The sequence below is a fragment of the Rissa tridactyla genome, chromosome 16 (assembly GCF_028500815.1).
Source record: "Rissa tridactyla isolate bRisTri1 chromosome 16, bRisTri1.patW.cur.20221130, whole genome shotgun sequence".
In the NCBI taxonomy this organism is placed as follows: domain Eukaryota; kingdom Metazoa; phylum Chordata; class Aves; order Charadriiformes; family Laridae; genus Rissa; species Rissa tridactyla.
Genome location: NC_071481.1, coordinates 8,415,795 through 8,433,872, shown reverse-complemented (window position 1 = coordinate 8,433,872; position 18,078 = coordinate 8,415,795). Strand labels below are relative to the sequence as shown.

Genomic DNA, 18,078 nt, shown 5'->3' with positions numbered 1-18,078 from the left:
TGGGAGGGGTATGGTGGGGAGGGGGGTATGGGGGTGCAGGGGGTGGTATGGGGGGTTATGGGGGGCGTATGGTACGGGGGGGTTAATAAGGGGGGGTATGGTATGGGAGGGGTTTGGGGGGGACATTTGGGGGGGGAGGGTGGTATGGGGGGCATGGTATGGGGCTGCAGGGGCTGGCATCGGGGGGTACGGTATGGGAGGGGTATGGGGGGGGTGTATGGAGGGGGGAGGGCGGTATGTGGGGTATGGTATGGGGGTGCCGGGGGTGGTATGGGGGGGTGTATGCTATGGGGGGGGTATGATATGGGGGGCGTATGGTATGGGGCTGTATGGTATGGGGGGGGTATGGTATGGGGGAGAATGGTATGGGGGGGAATGGTATGGGGGGGTATGGTATGGGGGGGAATGGTATGGGGGGGAATGGTATGGGGGGGTATGGTATGGGGGGGTATGGTATGGGGGGGAATGGTATGGGGGGGTATGGTATGGCGGATTAGGGGTTATGGGGGGGGTATGGTATGGGGGGGGTATGGTATGGGGGGGGTATTGGGGGTCATGCTATGGGGGGGGGGGGGGGATGCAGGGGGGGTTATGGTATGGGGGCCCGGGGGGGTACGGTACGGCAGGGGTATGGCATTGGGGTGCAGGGGGGAGGGTAGGGGGGCGGGGGGGGCGTACGGGAGCACGGCAAGGGGTCCGGGGGGGGGGGGGGGGGGGTCTGGAATGGGGGGGGGTGGTATGGGGGGGTGGGGGGGGGAGTGGTTCTGGGGTCCGGGGGGGTGTGCGGTACGGACGGTGCGGGGACGCACACACAGCCCCCGGCGCCGGGAGCAGCCGCCGCCGCCCCCCCCGGCCCCGCCCCGCCCCGCGCAGGCCGCGCCCCGCGGCGCCTGGCGCGTCGCAGCACGTTGACGTCAGCGCCTCGCGCCCCTCAGACCGTCGCGCGCGTGGCGTCACAGGCCCTGACGGCGGCGGCGGCGGCGGCGGGAGGGGCCGGGCGGGACCGGGTCGGGGCCGGGACAGGGGCCGCGGCCGGGGCAGGCCCGGGCCGGAGCAGGAGCAAAAGCAGGGGGGAGGCGGAGGCGGCGGCGGCGGCGGCGGCGATGGCGCCGCGGTTGCAGCTGGAGAAGGCGGCGTGGCGTTGGACCGAGACGGTGCCGCCCGAGGCGGTGGCGCAGGAGCACATCGAAGCGGCCTACCGCGTCCGGCTGGAGCCCTGCCAGCGCGGCGCCTGCCGGTACCGCCCGCACCCCATCCCTGACCCCGCCCGCCGCCTCCCCACGCCCCCTAACCCCGGCCCTCGGGGCTGCGGGGACCCCAAACCTTCCCCCCAACCCCCCGTGTTTGGGGCCTGGGGGATCCCCCTTCCCTCCTCCGGCGTTCTCACCCCACAGGACCGGGGGGGGACCCACCTTTCGCCTCCCTCCCGTGAGGCTGGGGAGGCACCAGCCCTTTCTGGGTCCCTCATGGTTGATGGGGACCCCTCCCCCCCACACACATTCCCTTCTTTGGGAAACCTCCCCCCCACATTCCCTTCTTTGGGACCCCCATTCCCTGGGGTTTGGGCGGCTGTGTGTGTGTGTGAGTCTCTCCTCGTCCAGCTCCCCAGATACTGGGGAGACCCCCGTGGTCGTGGGGGCCCTTCTCCTTGCCTGACTCTTTAGATATAGATCACGCACACCCCCGGGGTTACGGGGGATCCCTGTCTTTGCCTGGCTCCCCAGATATAGGGGACTCCCTCGGGGTTGTGGGGGTCTCCTCTCCTTTCCTGGCTCCCCAGATATAGGGAACCTCCCTGGGTCCTGTACTCTTCCCTGGGGTTCCCCTTATTTTCCCCCTCCGCCTCTGGTTCACCATCCCTTTTCGGGGGATGGAGATCCATCCCAAGGGGTCTCCTTGTTTTCCCTAACTATTTTTTGGGGGTATGGGGGACCCCTGTCCCGCCCCGTTCACTCTAATTAGCATTCTGGGGTCCCCCTTGTTGTCCTCATGCCCCACAGTCACCTCCCCAGGGGACAACGACATCCCGTCTGCTGGGGGTGACAGTTGGGACGGGTGCTGGTTCTGCAGGAGGAACTGCCGGGGGAACCCCAACTGCCTGGTGGGCATCGGGGAGCACGTCTGGCTGGGCGAGATAGATGAGAACAGCTTCCACAACATCGATGACCCCAACTGCGAGCGCCGCAAGAAGGTAGATCCCTCCCCCGCCCCCCAGAAAAGCCCGTTTCGGTCCCTGGGGGAAGATGGGGACAAGGGGAGGTGACACCCCGTGTCCCCCAGGGAGTTTGGGACGCGGCTGTCTGCGTGATGCCGCAGCGGCTTTTTCCTGACAAACAGCCATAAAGTGGCTGCCCCAACTGCTGGATTTCTGCTTGCTCTTCTGCAGCGGCGAGTGACGACTGTTGCTTTCTCTCTTACGCCAGAACGCGTTCGTGGGCTTAACGAACCTCGGCGCCACGTGCTACGTCAACACTTTCTTGCAGATGTGGTTTCTTAACTTGGAGCTCCGGCAGGCCCTCTACTTGTGTCCCAGCGCCAACTGCGAGTACGCGGCCGGAGAGGGCATCCCAAAAGACAAAGGTGGGTGGTTTTGCTCATTTTCTCCTAAAATTTTACACGCCGGCATCAGCTTTGGGATAACGTTTCTTGGGAGAATTGTTGGGTGAAGCTACAACCGCTCGTCCGATCTCCACACCGTTGGTTTTGAGTCCATCACCCGGCTTTTAGGAGCAAACCGTCCTTTACCTGGGTTATTTCTTAAATCGATGTGATCTAACCTGATCAAAAATCCGATTTGGTTTTGTTTCTTGCCGAGCTGCTTCCCAAACTGGTTCCCAGCTTAATGATGGTGCTGGGGGTGGAAGCACATGGGTTGGGGCTGATCTGCGCTACCATGGAGCTGCGCTCACCCCGTGGGAGGGCGAAAATTTCGGTCCCAATTGCTGGCACAGTGGACACAACGGCCTCCGGCAGCGTACCTTTATGTATGGTGTTGGTGCTGTAGGTGCACTCTCCATCAGGGCAGCTGCCTGATTTCTTCTGTTCCTGTTTTTATGGTATTTTTAAATGATGTCTCACCATTTTGGGTAAAAAAAGAAGCTGTTGCTACCATGTAATCTGTGCATGCTGCGTAAACCGTTCACTCACAGCTCGTGCTAGGCACCGCGGGATATTTACGGTGGGACTCGATGATTTTAAGGGTCTTTTCCAACCTAAAATATTCTATGTTCCTATGATATTTGGCCTGCGCTGGGACTTTGCTGTCGTCACTGACACGAACCGCTTCAGTTCTCGTGACGATTTAAAACAGCTTTTAAAAAATCTATCGCTTCTAATCATTAAATTTACCCCTATAAAGAAAGGACGAGCGAATTACTTGGAACGGTTACCTCTCGCCTTGCGTTACTCGCTGTAACTTATGCAACTTGTTGTTTTTAATAGACTACGAGCCTCAGACCATTTGCGAACACCTGCAGTACTTGTTCGCCTTGCTGCAGAACAGCAAAAGGCGATACATCGATCCCTCTGGCTTCGTCAAGGCGCTGGGCTTGGACACGGGGCAGCAGCAGGTAGGTTTGAGGCACGCCCCTGGAGTAATTACCTTCTTTAAAGCAGCGTGAAACTGCCCTTTTTATGTTATTTTAGCGTCTCTTTTACGTTCTTTTAGCCGGGATCTGCTTCTTGGTACAAACACAAAGGGAGAAGTGGTGCTCAGGGCCCTTCCCTTCCTAGTGGGAGATCAGGAGGAGCCCAGGGAGCATGGGATGGGATGGGGAGTGTTGTTAGCGCCTGATCAACCCCGGCACCGTGTGGGGTGGGATCCCTGAGGGTCCTTTCACAGGTGCTTTGTGGGCTGCTCCTCCCAGGGCAGGGAAATTGTTGACAGTGGGTAGTTCAGCGGGGGTTGAAGGGCCCTCGCAGGGCGAGAAGGCCTCGGTCAAGTCACCCAGAGCCAGCCAAGGTCCAGTGTGAGCGCGTGGGGCAGAGAAAGCGCAGATAGAGAGGGACGAGCACCTCGTCCGAGTCCTGCGGGGCTGTCTCTGAAGCTGATGAGAGCTCAGGAGAAAGGCACGGCTTGAAAATATGCTTTTGAGAAGCGAGAGGGAGATTGTTGGAGGAAGAGCCCGAGCGCCAGCGTGCGTTTCCTCGGGAGGATGCGGGAGGGGAAGGAAGCGGTCACTACCGACCAGTGATACTAAAGGACAGCCGGGAGAGGCCAAAGTCCCTTTGTTTTTGGAAGAGGAGAGCGAGGATGGGAGAGGAAGGGCCTGAGATGAGTGTGGGGAGGCTCCCGAGCCTTGCGCAAATTCACAGTGCAGCTTCTCGCTTTTGGGGTGCTTTAATTTCCCTTCTCACCTACAATTCAAGCAGGGACAGCTTGAATTGCATGCCGAGCTTTGAAAGAGGAGCATTAACGGGCTAGAAGACTCTGCAGGAATGTGTGTTTTTTTGTGGTTTTTTTTGTTGTTTTTTTTTTCCCCCTTCCAGAGCCCTGCGAGGAGCAGGGCAGAAGTCAAACCACCCGGCACGGCTGGCCGGGAGCCAGGGTAACTCACGCCGTGGTCTCATGCTGGGGGCCTCGCGCTCCTTTTAGACAAATTCCTCTTTTTTTTTTTTCTTTTTTTTTTTTCTTATTTTCTTTTAGTTCTCCCGACTGGTCTTTTTTTTTTTTTTTTTTTTTTTTTTTCTCTTCTCTCTATTCAGTGCACGCCAGAGCCTCTGCGTAGCCTGTGTGTGGGACTCCGGGGTAATTTGCAGTAAATTAGCGACGAGGTTGTGATTGGGCTTTGTGCTGTGGCGTGTTGTTAAGGGACTTGGCTTTCTCTTCCAGGATGCCCAGGAGTTTTCAAAGCTCTTCATGTCACTGCTGGAAGATACTTTATCCAAACAAAAAAACCCAGATGTTCGAAACATAGTGCAAAAGCAGTTCTGTGGAGAGTACGCCTATGTCACGGTGTAAGTATTTGGTCTTGGGGAAGAACCTTTCTGTAAATATCTAAACATTTTAGAAGTAATTGAGGGAGGGAAAAGGTCCTTCCTCACATCTGGAGCAGGCAGGTAAGCCTCTGCCGAAACATTTTTGTAAGAGGTTTTCAGCTCCTGGGTTTCCTGATCCTGTGCGCGTGGTGGTGTTGCGCTGCTTCAGCTGCTTTTAATCCCTTCGTGAAAATTCAGCGATTAAACCCGCTAACCGTAAACCAGTTAATGGAGCAAGTCTTGCTCGCTCCAGTAAGAAAAGAGTGTGCTCAGGTGTCGTATTTTCATTCCTGCCTTCTCAGAGCTGTGGGTTTTGCTTCAAAAATGATACAAAAAGGTGCCTGCGAGTTCCAAGCAGGTGCTTTCCCTGGTAGATACTGTTATCCCGGTACCACCTTTTTGCAGCGTGTGTGGAGGTGTGAACCGCAGTAATTGTGCTGTAAACAACTACTTCTACTGGTTTTTTAGCTCAAGTAGTTTACTAGTGGCCAGAGAGTTCAGACACGTGAACCAGTGAACTGACCTCATGTGGTTTTGTCTTTTTTTTTTTTTTTTTGTCTTTTTTCCAATCCTAGCTGCAACCAGTGTGGCAGGGAGTCCAAACTCGTGTCTAAATTCTACGAGCTGGAGTTAAACATCCAAGGGCACAAGCAGTTGACAGACTGTATAACGGAATTTCTTAAGGTACGAGCTGGTTGGGTTTTGACTCCTGCTATTCTTAGCAAGGTGTTTTAATCCCTTCCTTCAATTGGCAGCCTTTGAGGTCGGTATCGGAGCGAAGCGACTTGGGTTGTCTCAGTGAGATGCATGCAAAAGGAAATGTTGTTTTTTTTTCTGCGGATCCAGAAAATGAAGATTGAGTCATGCGAGCGAGGAGTGGCTCTGGGCCAAAACATAACTTCAAAAAGCACTGCGAAGTCGCTGGGAAAGTTAAAATACTTTCCCGGCAAAGTTGGGAAAAAGTCCCCTGAAGTGTTACAAGGAGTCCCCGCGTGCTTTGTCATGGATAGCACCGGGAGAATGGCTGCTTTTTGTGTTTTCTATGTCGGTGCTTATCTGCATGGCAACAGGAGACATTCCCCGCTTGAAAATGCGCCCTCAAAAATACTAGGGAGGGCTGGGAATAGCTGCCGGAACAGCTGCAAGTGCTCTTAATTCGACTTGAAAATTTGCCTAGATCTTAAGTTGAGATCCGGCATCCTAGAGGTTTGAGGTGTGGATTCAACTGAAAATATTTAGGGCAGAACTAACCTGAAACGTGAGTCTGTACCTGAGCTGGCCGCCTGTTGGGCAGCGGCTTCGCTGATGCGCTCAGCAAACCGGTTGCTCAGCTTGCGGAAGGTCTGCTATGAAAAAAGACCGGTTTGTGTACGTGCGTTAAAATCCTGAAACGGGGAACTTCAAGTTTGTCTGCTCCTCCTTCGAAGGAAGCCAGCCGGTGACCTCGTTTGGGGCAGCTGGAGTTTTCCGCTGCCTTCCTCCTGCCATTGGATCTGCTTAGGCGTAGGCGATGGCTCCAACACGTGATGTTTGGCTGAGCACGAGAGGATTGGAGTTTGCAGGCTAAAATGTGGCTTTACATTAACTTGGTCCGTGTGAGCTCGTAAAAGGGCGATTTAATTATTTCATTTTTCCGTAGCCCTTAGTGTAAACCAGCTCAGGCAAGTGGAGAGCAAACCCGGCGGCCTTGTAAGCGCCCTGAGAACAGGGCTTGATTCTGTCTAAAATTTTCCTTAAAAGTGAGAGCGGCCTACTATGGCCACGCTGTAAAGCGCGTTTATTAGCGTGCGTTTTCCACCGAGCGATTATTTTGGAAAGCAGCTGGGTAGAGACTTAAATGGTTAAAATAAGTGTGCGCTTTTCAGTCTCCAGCTGTCGAGTAGCTTGGACTGGTTGACTTGTCGGTGGTAACCTCTTTCTGCCTCCCCTCCCCGCTCAGGAAGAAAAATTAGAAGGGGACAATCGTTATTTTTGCGAAACTTGTCAGAGTAAGCAGAACGCCACGAGGAAGATCAGGCTGCTGAGTCTTCCCTGCACGCTCAACCTGCAGCTGATGCGTTTCGTGTTTGACAGGTAAGCCTCTCGCCGGAGCGTGGGCTGTAAATGCTGGAGCACCCTGGGTTGCCGGGAAGCTCTTTGGGAAGCCACCTGCTCCCCTCTCTCTCTCTGCCTTGATTTGGGAGCTTGAGGATTGAGTGCGTGGATGAGCTTCCCTGGGGATGCTCGGTGGGTTTCAAGGGGGGTTATTTTGAGGTGTGAACCGTTATTTGCTGTCCCCCCTGAACCGAAGCTTTGCCTCCGCACAGACAAACTGGCCATAAGAAAAAACTCAACACCTACATCGGCTTCTCCGAGCTGCTTGACATGGAGCCTTTTATGGAACAAAAAAGTGAGTTTTGTGTGCTGTGTTTCGTTAACTTTACCTGCCGCCTCTCGGCAGACGAGAGGAGATCTCCCCTGAATGCCCTTTTTGATGAAAAATTATGTCAAGAGTTGTTTGAAGCTCGCGTTTCAAATAACTGCCTCGCTAAGTGGGTTGTGGAAGCCGCAACCTACTTAAGGAGGTCTCGGGGAGATGCTGGTTCAAGTGCAGCCCTTGTCCGCTGCCTTGCCAAAACATTAAGTGCTGGGAGACAAAAGGTTTGTTCTGTTTCATCCGGAGCGCCACGTAACTGCCGCTTTCCTTCCAGATGGCGTCTACGTGTATGAACTCAGCGCCGTCCTCATACACCGGGGCGTGAGCGCCTACTCCGGGCACTACATCGCCCACGTGAAGGATCCGCAGACGGGCGAGTGGTACAAGTTCAACGACGAAGACATAGAAAAGATGGAGGGGAAGAAACTGCAGTTGGGGATTGAGGAAGATCTAGGTAAAACCTTTCAGTTGTGAGTGCCCTTTTCAAATAACTCTTTTCACCCAAAACACGGAGGCTGAATACGTGGAGGCCCTTGTTACTCGTAAAACAAAAGCGCTCCTACGCGTGCTGTCACGGCTTGGGAGTAATGTGTGAAACGGCAGTTCTGTTAATTGCAGCCAGATTGTCTTCGTTTCAGGCCCGTGTGAGTGTTTACGCACACCTCGTGATCAGTTCCTCCGCTCTAGTATTTCTCTTGCCTGCCGCATGACAGATAAGGCGCTGATAACGCGGGCAGCAAGTTGCCTATCGGGATGAAACACAAGTTGCCGCTTCCTTGGCCGCTGTGCGAAAGGAGGCTTGGGAACAGATAACAAGATTACTTTCAGTTTCCCTAACACATTATGTTTTTATTTCCACTGAGGAGTTTTACTTGGAGGCAGTGAAGAGTCTCTGTTAAAAAAAAAAAAAAAAAAATCTTAAGCCAAATAACGGCTTGGAAGCCCAAACTGCCTTTTTACTTCGCACTTTTTATTTCTCTTTTATGTTCTTCTGTTCTACCGTTGCCGGCTCATTTTGTGCAATGTCCCGTTGCTGCCCAGATAACCGCGTTCCCGGGACAGGACAGGGTCTGGATTTCTCGGAGAGCTTGGGCTGAGGCTGGACCTGTGGGTTTCTGGGTCTGCAGTGGGTATATAGGAACGGTTCGGCCATTAAATTGGCATTTTGAGTGTTCGGATTTGCGGTCGCTCAGCATTCCTTAGCGCCGGATGCTTTGCAGTATTGGGAAACAGGGAAGTTTAATGCCAGAAATTTCGCTTACAATGCAAGCGGTCCGTTCCCAGAAACACCGGGACGCTCGTGCTTTGCTGCAATTGGACTTCATGAAACGTTGCCTTTCTTTAAAGCATCCTTAAATTAACAGCTGAGTGAAAAGACACCCTCAGATGTATTTGCTCCCTTAGTTTGTTGTAAAGCCGCGCCAGCCTGAGCACACCCTCGAGCGGGACTGGGACGTTCCCTTGCCTCTCCCGCTTCCTTCCCGGCGCGCATCCGCACGGTGCCGCTTTATTTTCAGCTCCCTTGCTAGTAAACAGCTTCTTGCATTTCATCGCGACGTACATAAACGCCGCCTGCCACGGGAGAGGCTTTCTCATCCGGTTAATGTTCGACTACCACTTGCTTGCAAGCGAATTGTGAAGCTGGCTAGACATCTAGTGGTGTAAGATAGAAAAAGAAGCCCTGAAAGGGAAAAAGAGGTCTCTCAGCCTTTCTTTTTCACCTCCCGAGTTACCCAGCGGAGCAAAATCAGATGCAAATAAACCGATTTTGTAAAGGTTTATGCTTAACAGCAAGTAAGTGTTCCTGCTGAAATACAAGGCTGGGTGAAGGACAGGAGTAAAAGCGCGTTTAGAAGCCTCTGGGGGCTGGGAGTCTTAGTAGATTTATCCAATGTTGATGCTATTTGCCTACTCCAAGCAAAACTGAGACGCTGCTTCGTTACAAATACCTGCGACAGCAGGAGAAGGTCAGTAACGTAAAGCAGAGGGCTGCTGTGGGGAGAGTCCTGCAGCCTGGCCCCGCAGATGGGAACAATTTAGAAAATATTTGGAGAAAACGCAAATAAAGAGTGTCTAGGAAGTCCCCTGGACGGTATGAGTGGGAAAGGCACGTGAATTTTTCCAGAATTTGGGAAAGACAGATGCTTTTCTTGATATGTCAACGTTCCGTTTAGAGTGACCCGTGGAGGGTTGTTCCTTTAATTTTTTTAAATTTAAAAAAAAAAAAAAAAAAAAGGGTTGATTTTTGAAGCTGCAGCTGTAGGTAAGTATTTTTGCCTCGCCTGGCAGCCTGTCTGCGACACGAGTTCACATCGCGCCACCGGCTGCTCTGAAATGACCGTTTCCTCGGCCGTTCGCTCCGTGAAAGCGTGCGTGTTGTCACATACGCAGTCACCTGTAAACAAGACTTTTCTTCCCTGAGGGTTTGACTCCGTTCTTTGGTGCCAGGACACCAGAACAAGAGGCAGAGGGGAGAAGGGATGTTTTTGCAAGGGCAGCTTTTTGGCTCGGTGAGGTTTAATTGGGGAGAGAAGAAAGGCTCTTGGAGAGGGCGGTTGAGAGCAGGCTCCTAATTTTAGTCCCTTTGAATTACCCTGCCTCCAGAAACGCTGGAGGGATTTGGGTCTTTCTTTGGGATACAATTTTGGCTCGTGCCAAGCCCAATGCTTGGCACAAAGATGCCTGGCAGGGCGCAGTGGGGCGAGGGAAGCCGGCTAGGTGGCAAACTCGTCCCGTTAACGGAGAATCAGTAAGCGAGCTTGTGTGTTCATGATGGTTTTTTTGCCTTCTGTACCGCAGCAGAACCTTCTAAAGCCCAGACTCGTAAACCGAAATGTGGGAAAGGGACTCACTGCTCCCGCAATGCTTACATGCTGGTGTACAGGCTGCAAACCCGGGAGAAATCTCTGACCGTCGAAGTACCAGGTAAGTAAGTGAGCTTTGACTCTCCTGGCCTCAGCGTCTCGTCTTGGGATGCTCCAGGAGGGCCAGGAGGCGGGCTTTTCCTCGAAATCCCTTTTGCGACCGCTTTCCGGGAGCCCGGAAGGTGCTGTATGGAGACTTGGTGTCATGACCGGCGAAACCCCTCGCACTTAAATCATATTAGCCTGCCGATCCCACCCCTGTGCCCGCTCAGACCTCGCTGTCGTAACCAGCTGGAGGAGATCACCCCGCTGGGAGCCACGTGCGGCGGCGGGAGTGATGGGATTCGCAGCCGAGATCCCGCAGGAACCGCTCGGGTTCCTGAAGGCGAAGGAGAACAGCGTGATTAAATGTCATTGGCAGTGCACGCGCTGTGCTGGAGGTGAATAATCCTGACAGATGTCAGGTTTCTTCTGCGAGTGCTTAATCTTTTGCCGTGCTGAGACTAAATGGCATGAAAATAAGAGGATCCAAGCCCTGAACAAGAGTTTTGTACAAGCGGGTTCGTGTCTCGCTTTAGAATTGCTGGGGGTGGCAGAAATCCCTGTAGGTTTGGCCTGTGGATTTAACGATGCTTCGCGTTTGCGTGCTACTCGATTAGAAATATTAATTAGGCCCCTGGTGCTGATGGGGAGCGAGATGCGTTCCACCTTCTTCCCTCTCCTGCGAAGTGGGGGCAGCGGAGGTGGCGCGTCCCCTTTGGACCTCCCTTTTTGTTCAGGTTATCTGGATGCGAAGGGGGTAAATCGTACAGCTTTCTCCCCCCGCCTCCCCACCAATAACAGCACCAAACCTTTTCCAGCCCCACCGCCACTAAAACCCACCCTCTGAGCTCCGCTGCTTTGGGAATCGGCGCTAATTCCTGCCTCAAATCCGCATTTTCAGTCTGTTTCCTGAGCTCTCTTGCACTCCCTTTCCTCCTACCCCTCTGCCCTAAACAATAACTCAGCAAAAGCCTCTCCACCCAGCTCCGAATTCCTGCGCGGCCCCGCGGTTGCCTTTGTTTCCCGTGGAAGCCTGCCAGGGAACAGGGAGCGAAGGGCAGCAGTCGAGCCGTGCGGTTGTGGGGAGGTTTCATGCAACTGTAAATTTGAGGCATTTTGCTTTGATGCTGTTAAAAGCGGCTTTTCCGGGACGGTGGAGAGACATAACTCGGCTCTGACCTCAAGGGCTTCAAACTGGTTGTTTTTTAACGCTGTGGATTCTCCCCGAGGTGGATATTGTGCTCTCTGGCCACACAAGCATTAACCTTTCGGGGGAAATATTTTAGCGCTTCGAAATACTGCTAAATAGGAAGAGGCTTCAGATAAGCAGTGCTTTCCCCCTCCCTTAGACCAGCCCTGCGAGGGAAGCGTTTAATCTTTTTTTCCTCTGCTGAAGTTTGATTTGTTTGTTTGGTTTTTTCCATCGGCGACAGCAAAATTTCCTGTTTTCTTCACCTTCCCATCGACACCGGGAGCTGCCCCGGCTTATCTCCCGTCTCCTGAGGGCTTTTTGCCCTTGGCTTTGCAACGTGCTTGACCCCTCTTGCTGCGATCGCGCCTCCCCTGGGACTGCACGTCGGGATGAGCTTCGGGTGTATCTGTAGGGCGAGAAGCTCTCGCTTTCTCCCTTGGGAATGACGGGGCCTTGCTTTCGGTGGGAGGCAGAGAAATGGCCGGAGCGAGAGGAATAGCAGGGAGGGATCGAAGCAGGCAGCGTCCTGCCGCGCTCCGGCTCTCCAACCTCTCGCCAAACCCCGCCGCACTCGGCACGACTGCCAGCGCTCGGCGTAGGTTTGTTCGCAAGCAAAGGATTTCTCTTAAAAGCGGCGACCGGCCCCGAGTAAATTATTTTCTTGGGGCGTTGTTGTACGGCGTGGGGTAGTTGCATTTAATCATCTACAACCATAAACATCCCAGAGAGCAACGTCCGCGGGCTTGGCTTTCGGGAAGACCTCGTGTGTCGGTAGCCACGTGGGGGGAATTTTTTAAGGCTTGCTGTTATCCCCAGATAACTGATGGCGGGGATAATTACCGTAATTGGCGTTTTTCCTTGAAACGACTGCTTTTTTTCCTTCGTTCCCAACAGCTTTTCTGCAGGAGCTGGTCGAGCGGGATAACTGCAAGTTTGAGGAGTGGTGCAACGAAATGGCCGAGATGCGCAAACAGAGCGTGGCCAGAGGCAAAATCAAACACGAAGAGGTGAAGGAGCTCTACAAAAGGTTACCTGCTGAAGCTGGTCTGTAAGATATTGTGGTAGTATTTTGTAGTAGAGCCTTGTTAAGATTAGTGATGTGTTGTAACTAACCCACAACTCGCTTCTGTGGCCTAATGCTTCGCTGGAAGGCATTAGCCGTAGCCCCCTCGGAAGAGGAAGAGCGGTCGCCGTCTGTCGTTGCTTCGCGCGTGCTTAGAATTTGTTTTTCCTCTCTTGTTTTTTCTGCCTTAACCTATTTTTCTCCGTTTTTTTGCTCATTCTCACGGCCTCCGGCGTCGCTAATTCCCTCTCGCTCCTTCCCCATCAGTCTCTCCTGTGTGCTTCCATGCATTGTGACTGTTTTCTTCTGCCCGGTGAGCAGCTTGTCTCGTTAGCGCTCGGTAGCATCGAGGCAGAATAAATGGCCGGTCTCAAACTGCCAGCTCACGGCAAGTTTGGGAGCCGTTGATCCGAATTAATCAGCAGGTAACAGGGCAGGAGAATGCCTGACCTCCAGCAGAAAACGATTTAATTCATCCCCGCCAGTGTTTTGAAGGCGCATGGCTAAACTTCGAGGTCCATCCGATGAATGACTGGGGTTAATCCTTTCCAACTGCTCCTTGTGTCTTGTCGCTTTAGCATGTCTGAGCACGAGGATTTTTATTCCCCTCCTCGTTTTTTTTCTCCCGTCGCCCTCCAAACAAGTGTAGAGGTGCTTGCTCTGCCTATCCAGCGTGGGGAGTTCCTCTCTGCTGTGTGCATCTCCTAAAAACTCCAGGAGCTCCGTAATTAAAGACTTCAAAATGCGTTTAATTGCGTGGCCAGTTAGACAATTTGATTTTTAGCTCTTAATATTCGTTGCTCGATGCTCAGAACCGGCAGGGAGATGCGAGTAGCCGAACAGCAGACTCCCCGGCTCCCGTAAATGTCTGCCTCTTCAATTTATGAACCCGGCTTTGCAGACGACGGGCGCTTAACTCACCAACAGGAGGGTGTCGCAGCTCATCTTGCCGAGTCCCCGCGAGTCTGAGCGGTGTTAAAATGTCACCGTTAAGTCAAAGTTGCGGTGGAGGTATGACTCTGCCGTGAGTCACCGTTCGAAAGGAGCAGCAAGCACAGCTCCGGGGTGTTTTCTCTCTCCCTTAGCAGAAAGAGAATCGTTTGCTCTCGGCGTTTCTAGCGCGACGGAGGAATAAATCTCAAAAGGGTGGTGTTTTTTTTTTACCAGTGTAGGTAAAGCACCTCTGCCCCAATTTGAAGATGGCAGGACCCCAAGCAGTGCCCTGAGGGCACCCACAACCTGCTGCTGGGCACAGCTGGAGGCAGCGTTATCCCGGAGCTGCTCCGGCTCCCATCCCGCGGGAGCTCGGGATGCTCTCTGCAGCTGTGCAGACACGTTTTTCTGCCAGCTTTGTGTAGCCTGCCCCAGAAAAACGTACTTTTCCGGGGGAGGCAGCTTTCATCCCAAACTAGCAAACCATTTCTGACAGCGTTGCGATTCTCTGGAGGTCATGGCTGTGTTGTCTCTGATGGCGTTGCGTAAGATGAAAATACTGCTGATTTCTCCTGCAGAGGGTTTGAAGCCCGGCTTCCCAAAGATCCAGGGCAAGCTGGAAGAAGCCGGAGTGTTTTCCTGTCGCTTCTCCATCGCTTCTTTGCGTGAAACGTTGAGGATTTGTGTTAAGTGTAACTAATGGTTACGTTTCACCTCGGATTCAGCGCTGCCCTCCCCGTGTCAGCACAGAATGGGTTCAATTTCCTCTGAAATTCCCAGTCGTCTCGCAGAAGGGTTCGCGCATCGATACTGGGTCTCCGTATCGAGACCAAAAGCTGTTTCCCGGCTCGTGGAGACGCTGACCCTCTCCTGAACCTTGGCTTTGTGCAAGGTGCTTCTCCTTTGGCAAACAAGGGCGAGCCCACCGCTCTGTTTCAAAAAAAAATCATGCTCGCGCTAAAAAATGCGAGCAAGTTTCCGTTTGCGCTGTAAATTTTAAAATGTGCCAGTGTTTTCTCGCCCAGGTTTGCGAGAGAAGCCCAGAATAACACTGACATTTTGGGCGCTTGAAGGGACAGGGCGAGCATTGACCTCCTCTACTTGCTGCTGTTGCCTTTAATGTGTGATCGTAATTTAAATGTTATTATTTGTCCCTTGGTGGCCGATAAGAAAACCTTCCCCTTTCCTCGACTGCTCTCCCCCCTCAAAGGCTCAGCAGTCTGAAGGCAGCCCTGCTTGGAGCGCTCCGCCGTTCCCTGTCGCTTGCTTTGAATTCGAAATGACCGCCGCTTCTTGCGTGCCTTCATTTCACATAGCTCCCCTCTTCTAAATCTGCGATACGGAGACGAGAATTGGAGGGCGGGGGGTGGGGGGGGGAAGCGGTATCGGATGCTTGAAAACTCGCACCGCGGAGATTGAATCGACGGCGATAGCTTGTTGATGTTTTTAAAAGTACCGTTGGATATCGGAGTAATTATAAAATGCCATCTGCTGTGTTGTTTGTTCGCTGACACATACAGGCTTGTTTCTCTTCGTGTATTTTTTTTTTTTTCTTCCCCCCCGCCCCGCCTCCCCAGGTTCCCCGTACGACTTCATCTCCCTGGAATGGCTGCAGAAATGGCTGGATGAGTCTACTCCTCCGAAGCCTATAGACAACACAGCCTGCCTGTGCGTGCACGGCAAGCTCCATCCCGATAAAATATCCATTATGAAGAGGATATCGGAGTACGTGGCTGACTTCTTCTACAGGAGATACGGCGGAGGGCCCCGGCTGAACGGTAAGGCGGAGGGCTGGAAAACGCCCTCTCACGCGCTGAACGCGTTGTAGGGCCTTGTTGTGGTCCCGGCCCCGTTTTGAGCCATCCTTTATCATCGTAACTTCATTTCTGCGCATAGCTTTTGCGCTGCGCTCTTCTTTCCGGGTGATTTTTTTTTTTTCCCTTTTCCTATCACCTAATTGCGTTAGCATTCAAACAAACACAGTTAGTCCGATTGGTCTGCGACCCGAGTTCTGCTCTCTCTAGGAAGAGAAGCGCATGGAGGAATTTCTCAGAAAGCGGTGGCGCATTTAGGTTGGAAACCGTGATCCTGGGATGGTTTTATGAAGTTGATTTCTGGAAAATAACAAAACTTGCACATGCAACACGCACACACACCCCCCCCAGGCTCTTGAAAATGATTTTCGGTGCCTCGCAGCACCTACAGATCCTGCGTGGGCAGCGTTTCGCGCAGCGTGCGGATCTCTGCTGCCTCTTGCCAGCAACCCGCGCTCCGGAGCAGCGCGATACGCGCCGGGCGAGAAAAAATCATTTACTGTCCTTCACCTCCAGCCTGTCCTGAGCCGTCTCACGCGAGGGCCGCGCGTACCTGGGAGCCTTTGCGCTTGTCTCGCGAGCATCTGTCGCGCGTTTTGATTTTTGGGGTCAGCCCGGCCCCTACAGTCTTTGGGCATCCCTTAATGGAGCCCCGAGCCGAATTTCTTTCATAAAGGAGCTCAATAACTCCCACTGAGACCAAATTAGCTCAGCTCCTACTAGGAGCTTATAGGGAAGAAACGCAACCGGCGGAAACTGCTGTGACGCAGGCAGCCTTTGGTGGGGGGGGGCGGGGGGGGGGGGAACCAAACCAGGCCAATGTTTATTAGTCAACTGGAAGATCGCCTGCAGGGTTTTTTTGTTTTTTGGTTTTTTTTTTTTGTTTTTTTCCCTTGAGTACGGCTGGGAGGCACGGAGGATCGGATGCGCCGCTTCCCTGGACGCGACCCTCTTGCTCCCAGATGAAAATCCACGCCCAGCTGTAGGGTTTCCACTCCTCTAGGTCCAGCGGAGCTTTGCGGGAGAGTTGTTCTCTTCTGATTTTAAGTGGCAAAGTGCCACAATACGCTGGTTTTGGGTTCCCCCCCCCCCCGCCCTGCCCCTGCGTATGCCTAAACCCTCCTGCCTTTTGCCTCCCGTGGCTGTACGTTGGCGTGACCTGGCTCGCAGCTGTGACTGCAGACTGTCGATACCAGCGCTGTGAAGCTGGCGGAACAGATCACACCTCATCGGAAGCTTCAAATGCGGCCTGATCTGGCAGTAACCCCAGGGACCTCCTCATTTCCACGTGAAATCGCCGGTGGCGAGGCAGGATAGTTGGTACATACCTGTCTGAGGGTGTTCAAACCAGCGAAGGGGCTCGGCCGCACAAGAAATAACCGTAAATTGTGTTTCTTTTTCCCCTCCCCCCCAGTCAAAGCACTTTGCAAGGACTGCGTGGTGGAAAGGTGTCGAATCCTGCGACTGAAAAACCAGTTAAACGAAGACTACAAAACCGTTACGAACTTGCTGAAGATAACAGTCAAGGGGTACGTGAGTCCTGACAACTTCAAACGTTGTCGGAGATCTTTTTTTTTTGTTTTTTTTTTTTTTTACTGCTTAAATGGTTGGTTTTTTTCCCCCACCCCCCAAACATTTTACTGTTTGGGCTCCGAAAGTGAACGGCGTTGGGATTCGCGGTGCCACTGCTGTTCTCTCTCTGCAGGAACGACGGGTTTTGGGTGGGAAAGGCGTCCTTGCGCAGCTGGCGTCAGTTGGCTCTGGAGCAATTAAACGAGCAAGACGAAGACGGGGAGCACAGCAACGGAAAAATGAATGGAAACGCACAAAGCAAAGGTAGTTCTGCCGCTGCAGAGACCCACCAGCTCTGACTGATACCTCCCAGCAACAGACACGTCAGGTGTTCCTGTAGCTGTTTTGCTTCCCTCGTACGAGTAGGAAGGAAAGGATAACAAATAATAATAAAATAAAAAAAAAAAAAGCTCCTTCATTTAAGTTTCATTTAAGGAGCTTTTTTATTTGATAAGCTTCAAAACTGCTGGGTGATCTTCGTACCCGGAGAAGAAGATGAAGTAATAAGTAGTTTTACAAAACTGTGTAAAATTACCGCCCCAGACACGTGAGCTTTTCATCGGCTTTTATCTGAATGCGAGAGCGCAGGGGAGGAAGAAACAGGAAAATTACCTTGGGGAAGGGATGGAGGTGTTTATTGGGAAGGTCTGCGGGTGAAACAGCCCGGCTCTGGCAAAACGCAGCCTAGGAAAAAAAAAAAAAAAAAAAAAAATCATGAATTGGACTCTCTTCTGTGCTCACATCACGAGTCCGTGAGAGTAGATGGGGGTTTTTATTTGCCTTCTGCTCTTTAAAACCTTTGGAAACTGGTTATTTGGTGGAGGTTTTTGTTGGCGTGACTGAGGGCAGGAAGGTGGTTTGAGTGAAATGGGAGCCGATGGGCTGCCCGGCGGGGCATCCTGATAAGGGTTCTTCATTCCTGGCTGCTCACCTTGGTTTCACAACAGGTTGCAACTCCCGGTAGTAGGCAGGCCGGTAGAATGGCTCACAAGCCAAGGGGCTCGTTAGGCGCGTCGTTAGAGGCTCTTAGTAACACATTCTTGTGTTGGTGACACTCCAGTTCAGCGACCGGCGCGCTTCTGTCTCTGGAGCTATGGTTCTTATGGTTCTTAACTATAATTTCTACATTAATGTGGGGCTCGTCAACCCCCTGGCAGGCTCCCCCTTAGTTTGTCAGGCGGCATCTGGTTTAGATCAAGGCAAAG

The 18,078-nt window shown here is 52.9% G+C and overlaps 1 protein-coding gene across 4 annotated transcripts in view; it reads left to right on the top strand.

The window, feature by feature from the left end:
• The first annotated feature begins 1,010 nt into the window (after window positions 1-1,010).
• Window positions 1,011-18,078, top strand: part of USP48 (ubiquitin specific peptidase 48) — a 29,296-nt gene continuing 12,228 nt past the window's right edge. For 2 of the 4 annotated variants that reach the window (XM_054222191.1, XM_054222189.1), the window contains exons 1-14: window positions 1,012-1,237; window positions 2,071-2,191; window positions 2,424-2,580; window positions 3,442-3,569; window positions 4,832-4,956; window positions 5,553-5,661; window positions 6,917-7,050; window positions 7,284-7,366; window positions 7,668-7,847; window positions 10,193-10,318; window positions 12,386-12,535; window positions 15,065-15,265; window positions 16,716-16,830; window positions 17,007-17,137. In XM_054222191.1, coding sequence (XP_054078166.1) covers window positions 1,104-1,237; window positions 2,071-2,191; window positions 2,424-2,580; window positions 3,442-3,569; window positions 4,832-4,956; window positions 5,553-5,661; window positions 6,917-7,050; window positions 7,284-7,366; window positions 7,668-7,847; window positions 10,193-10,318; window positions 12,386-12,535; window positions 15,065-15,265; window positions 16,716-16,830; window positions 17,007-17,137 — 1,894 coding nt within the window. In that variant the 5' untranslated portion in view covers window positions 1,012-1,103. Of the gene's footprint in view, window positions 1,238-2,070; window positions 2,192-2,423; window positions 2,581-3,441; window positions 3,570-4,831; window positions 4,957-5,552; window positions 5,662-6,916; window positions 7,051-7,283; window positions 7,367-7,667; window positions 7,848-10,192; window positions 10,319-12,385; window positions 12,536-15,064; window positions 15,266-16,715; window positions 16,831-17,006; window positions 17,138-18,078 lie in introns of all 4 variants that reach the window. The other 2 variants (XR_008469475.1, XM_054222190.1) reach the window with 2 other exon arrangements.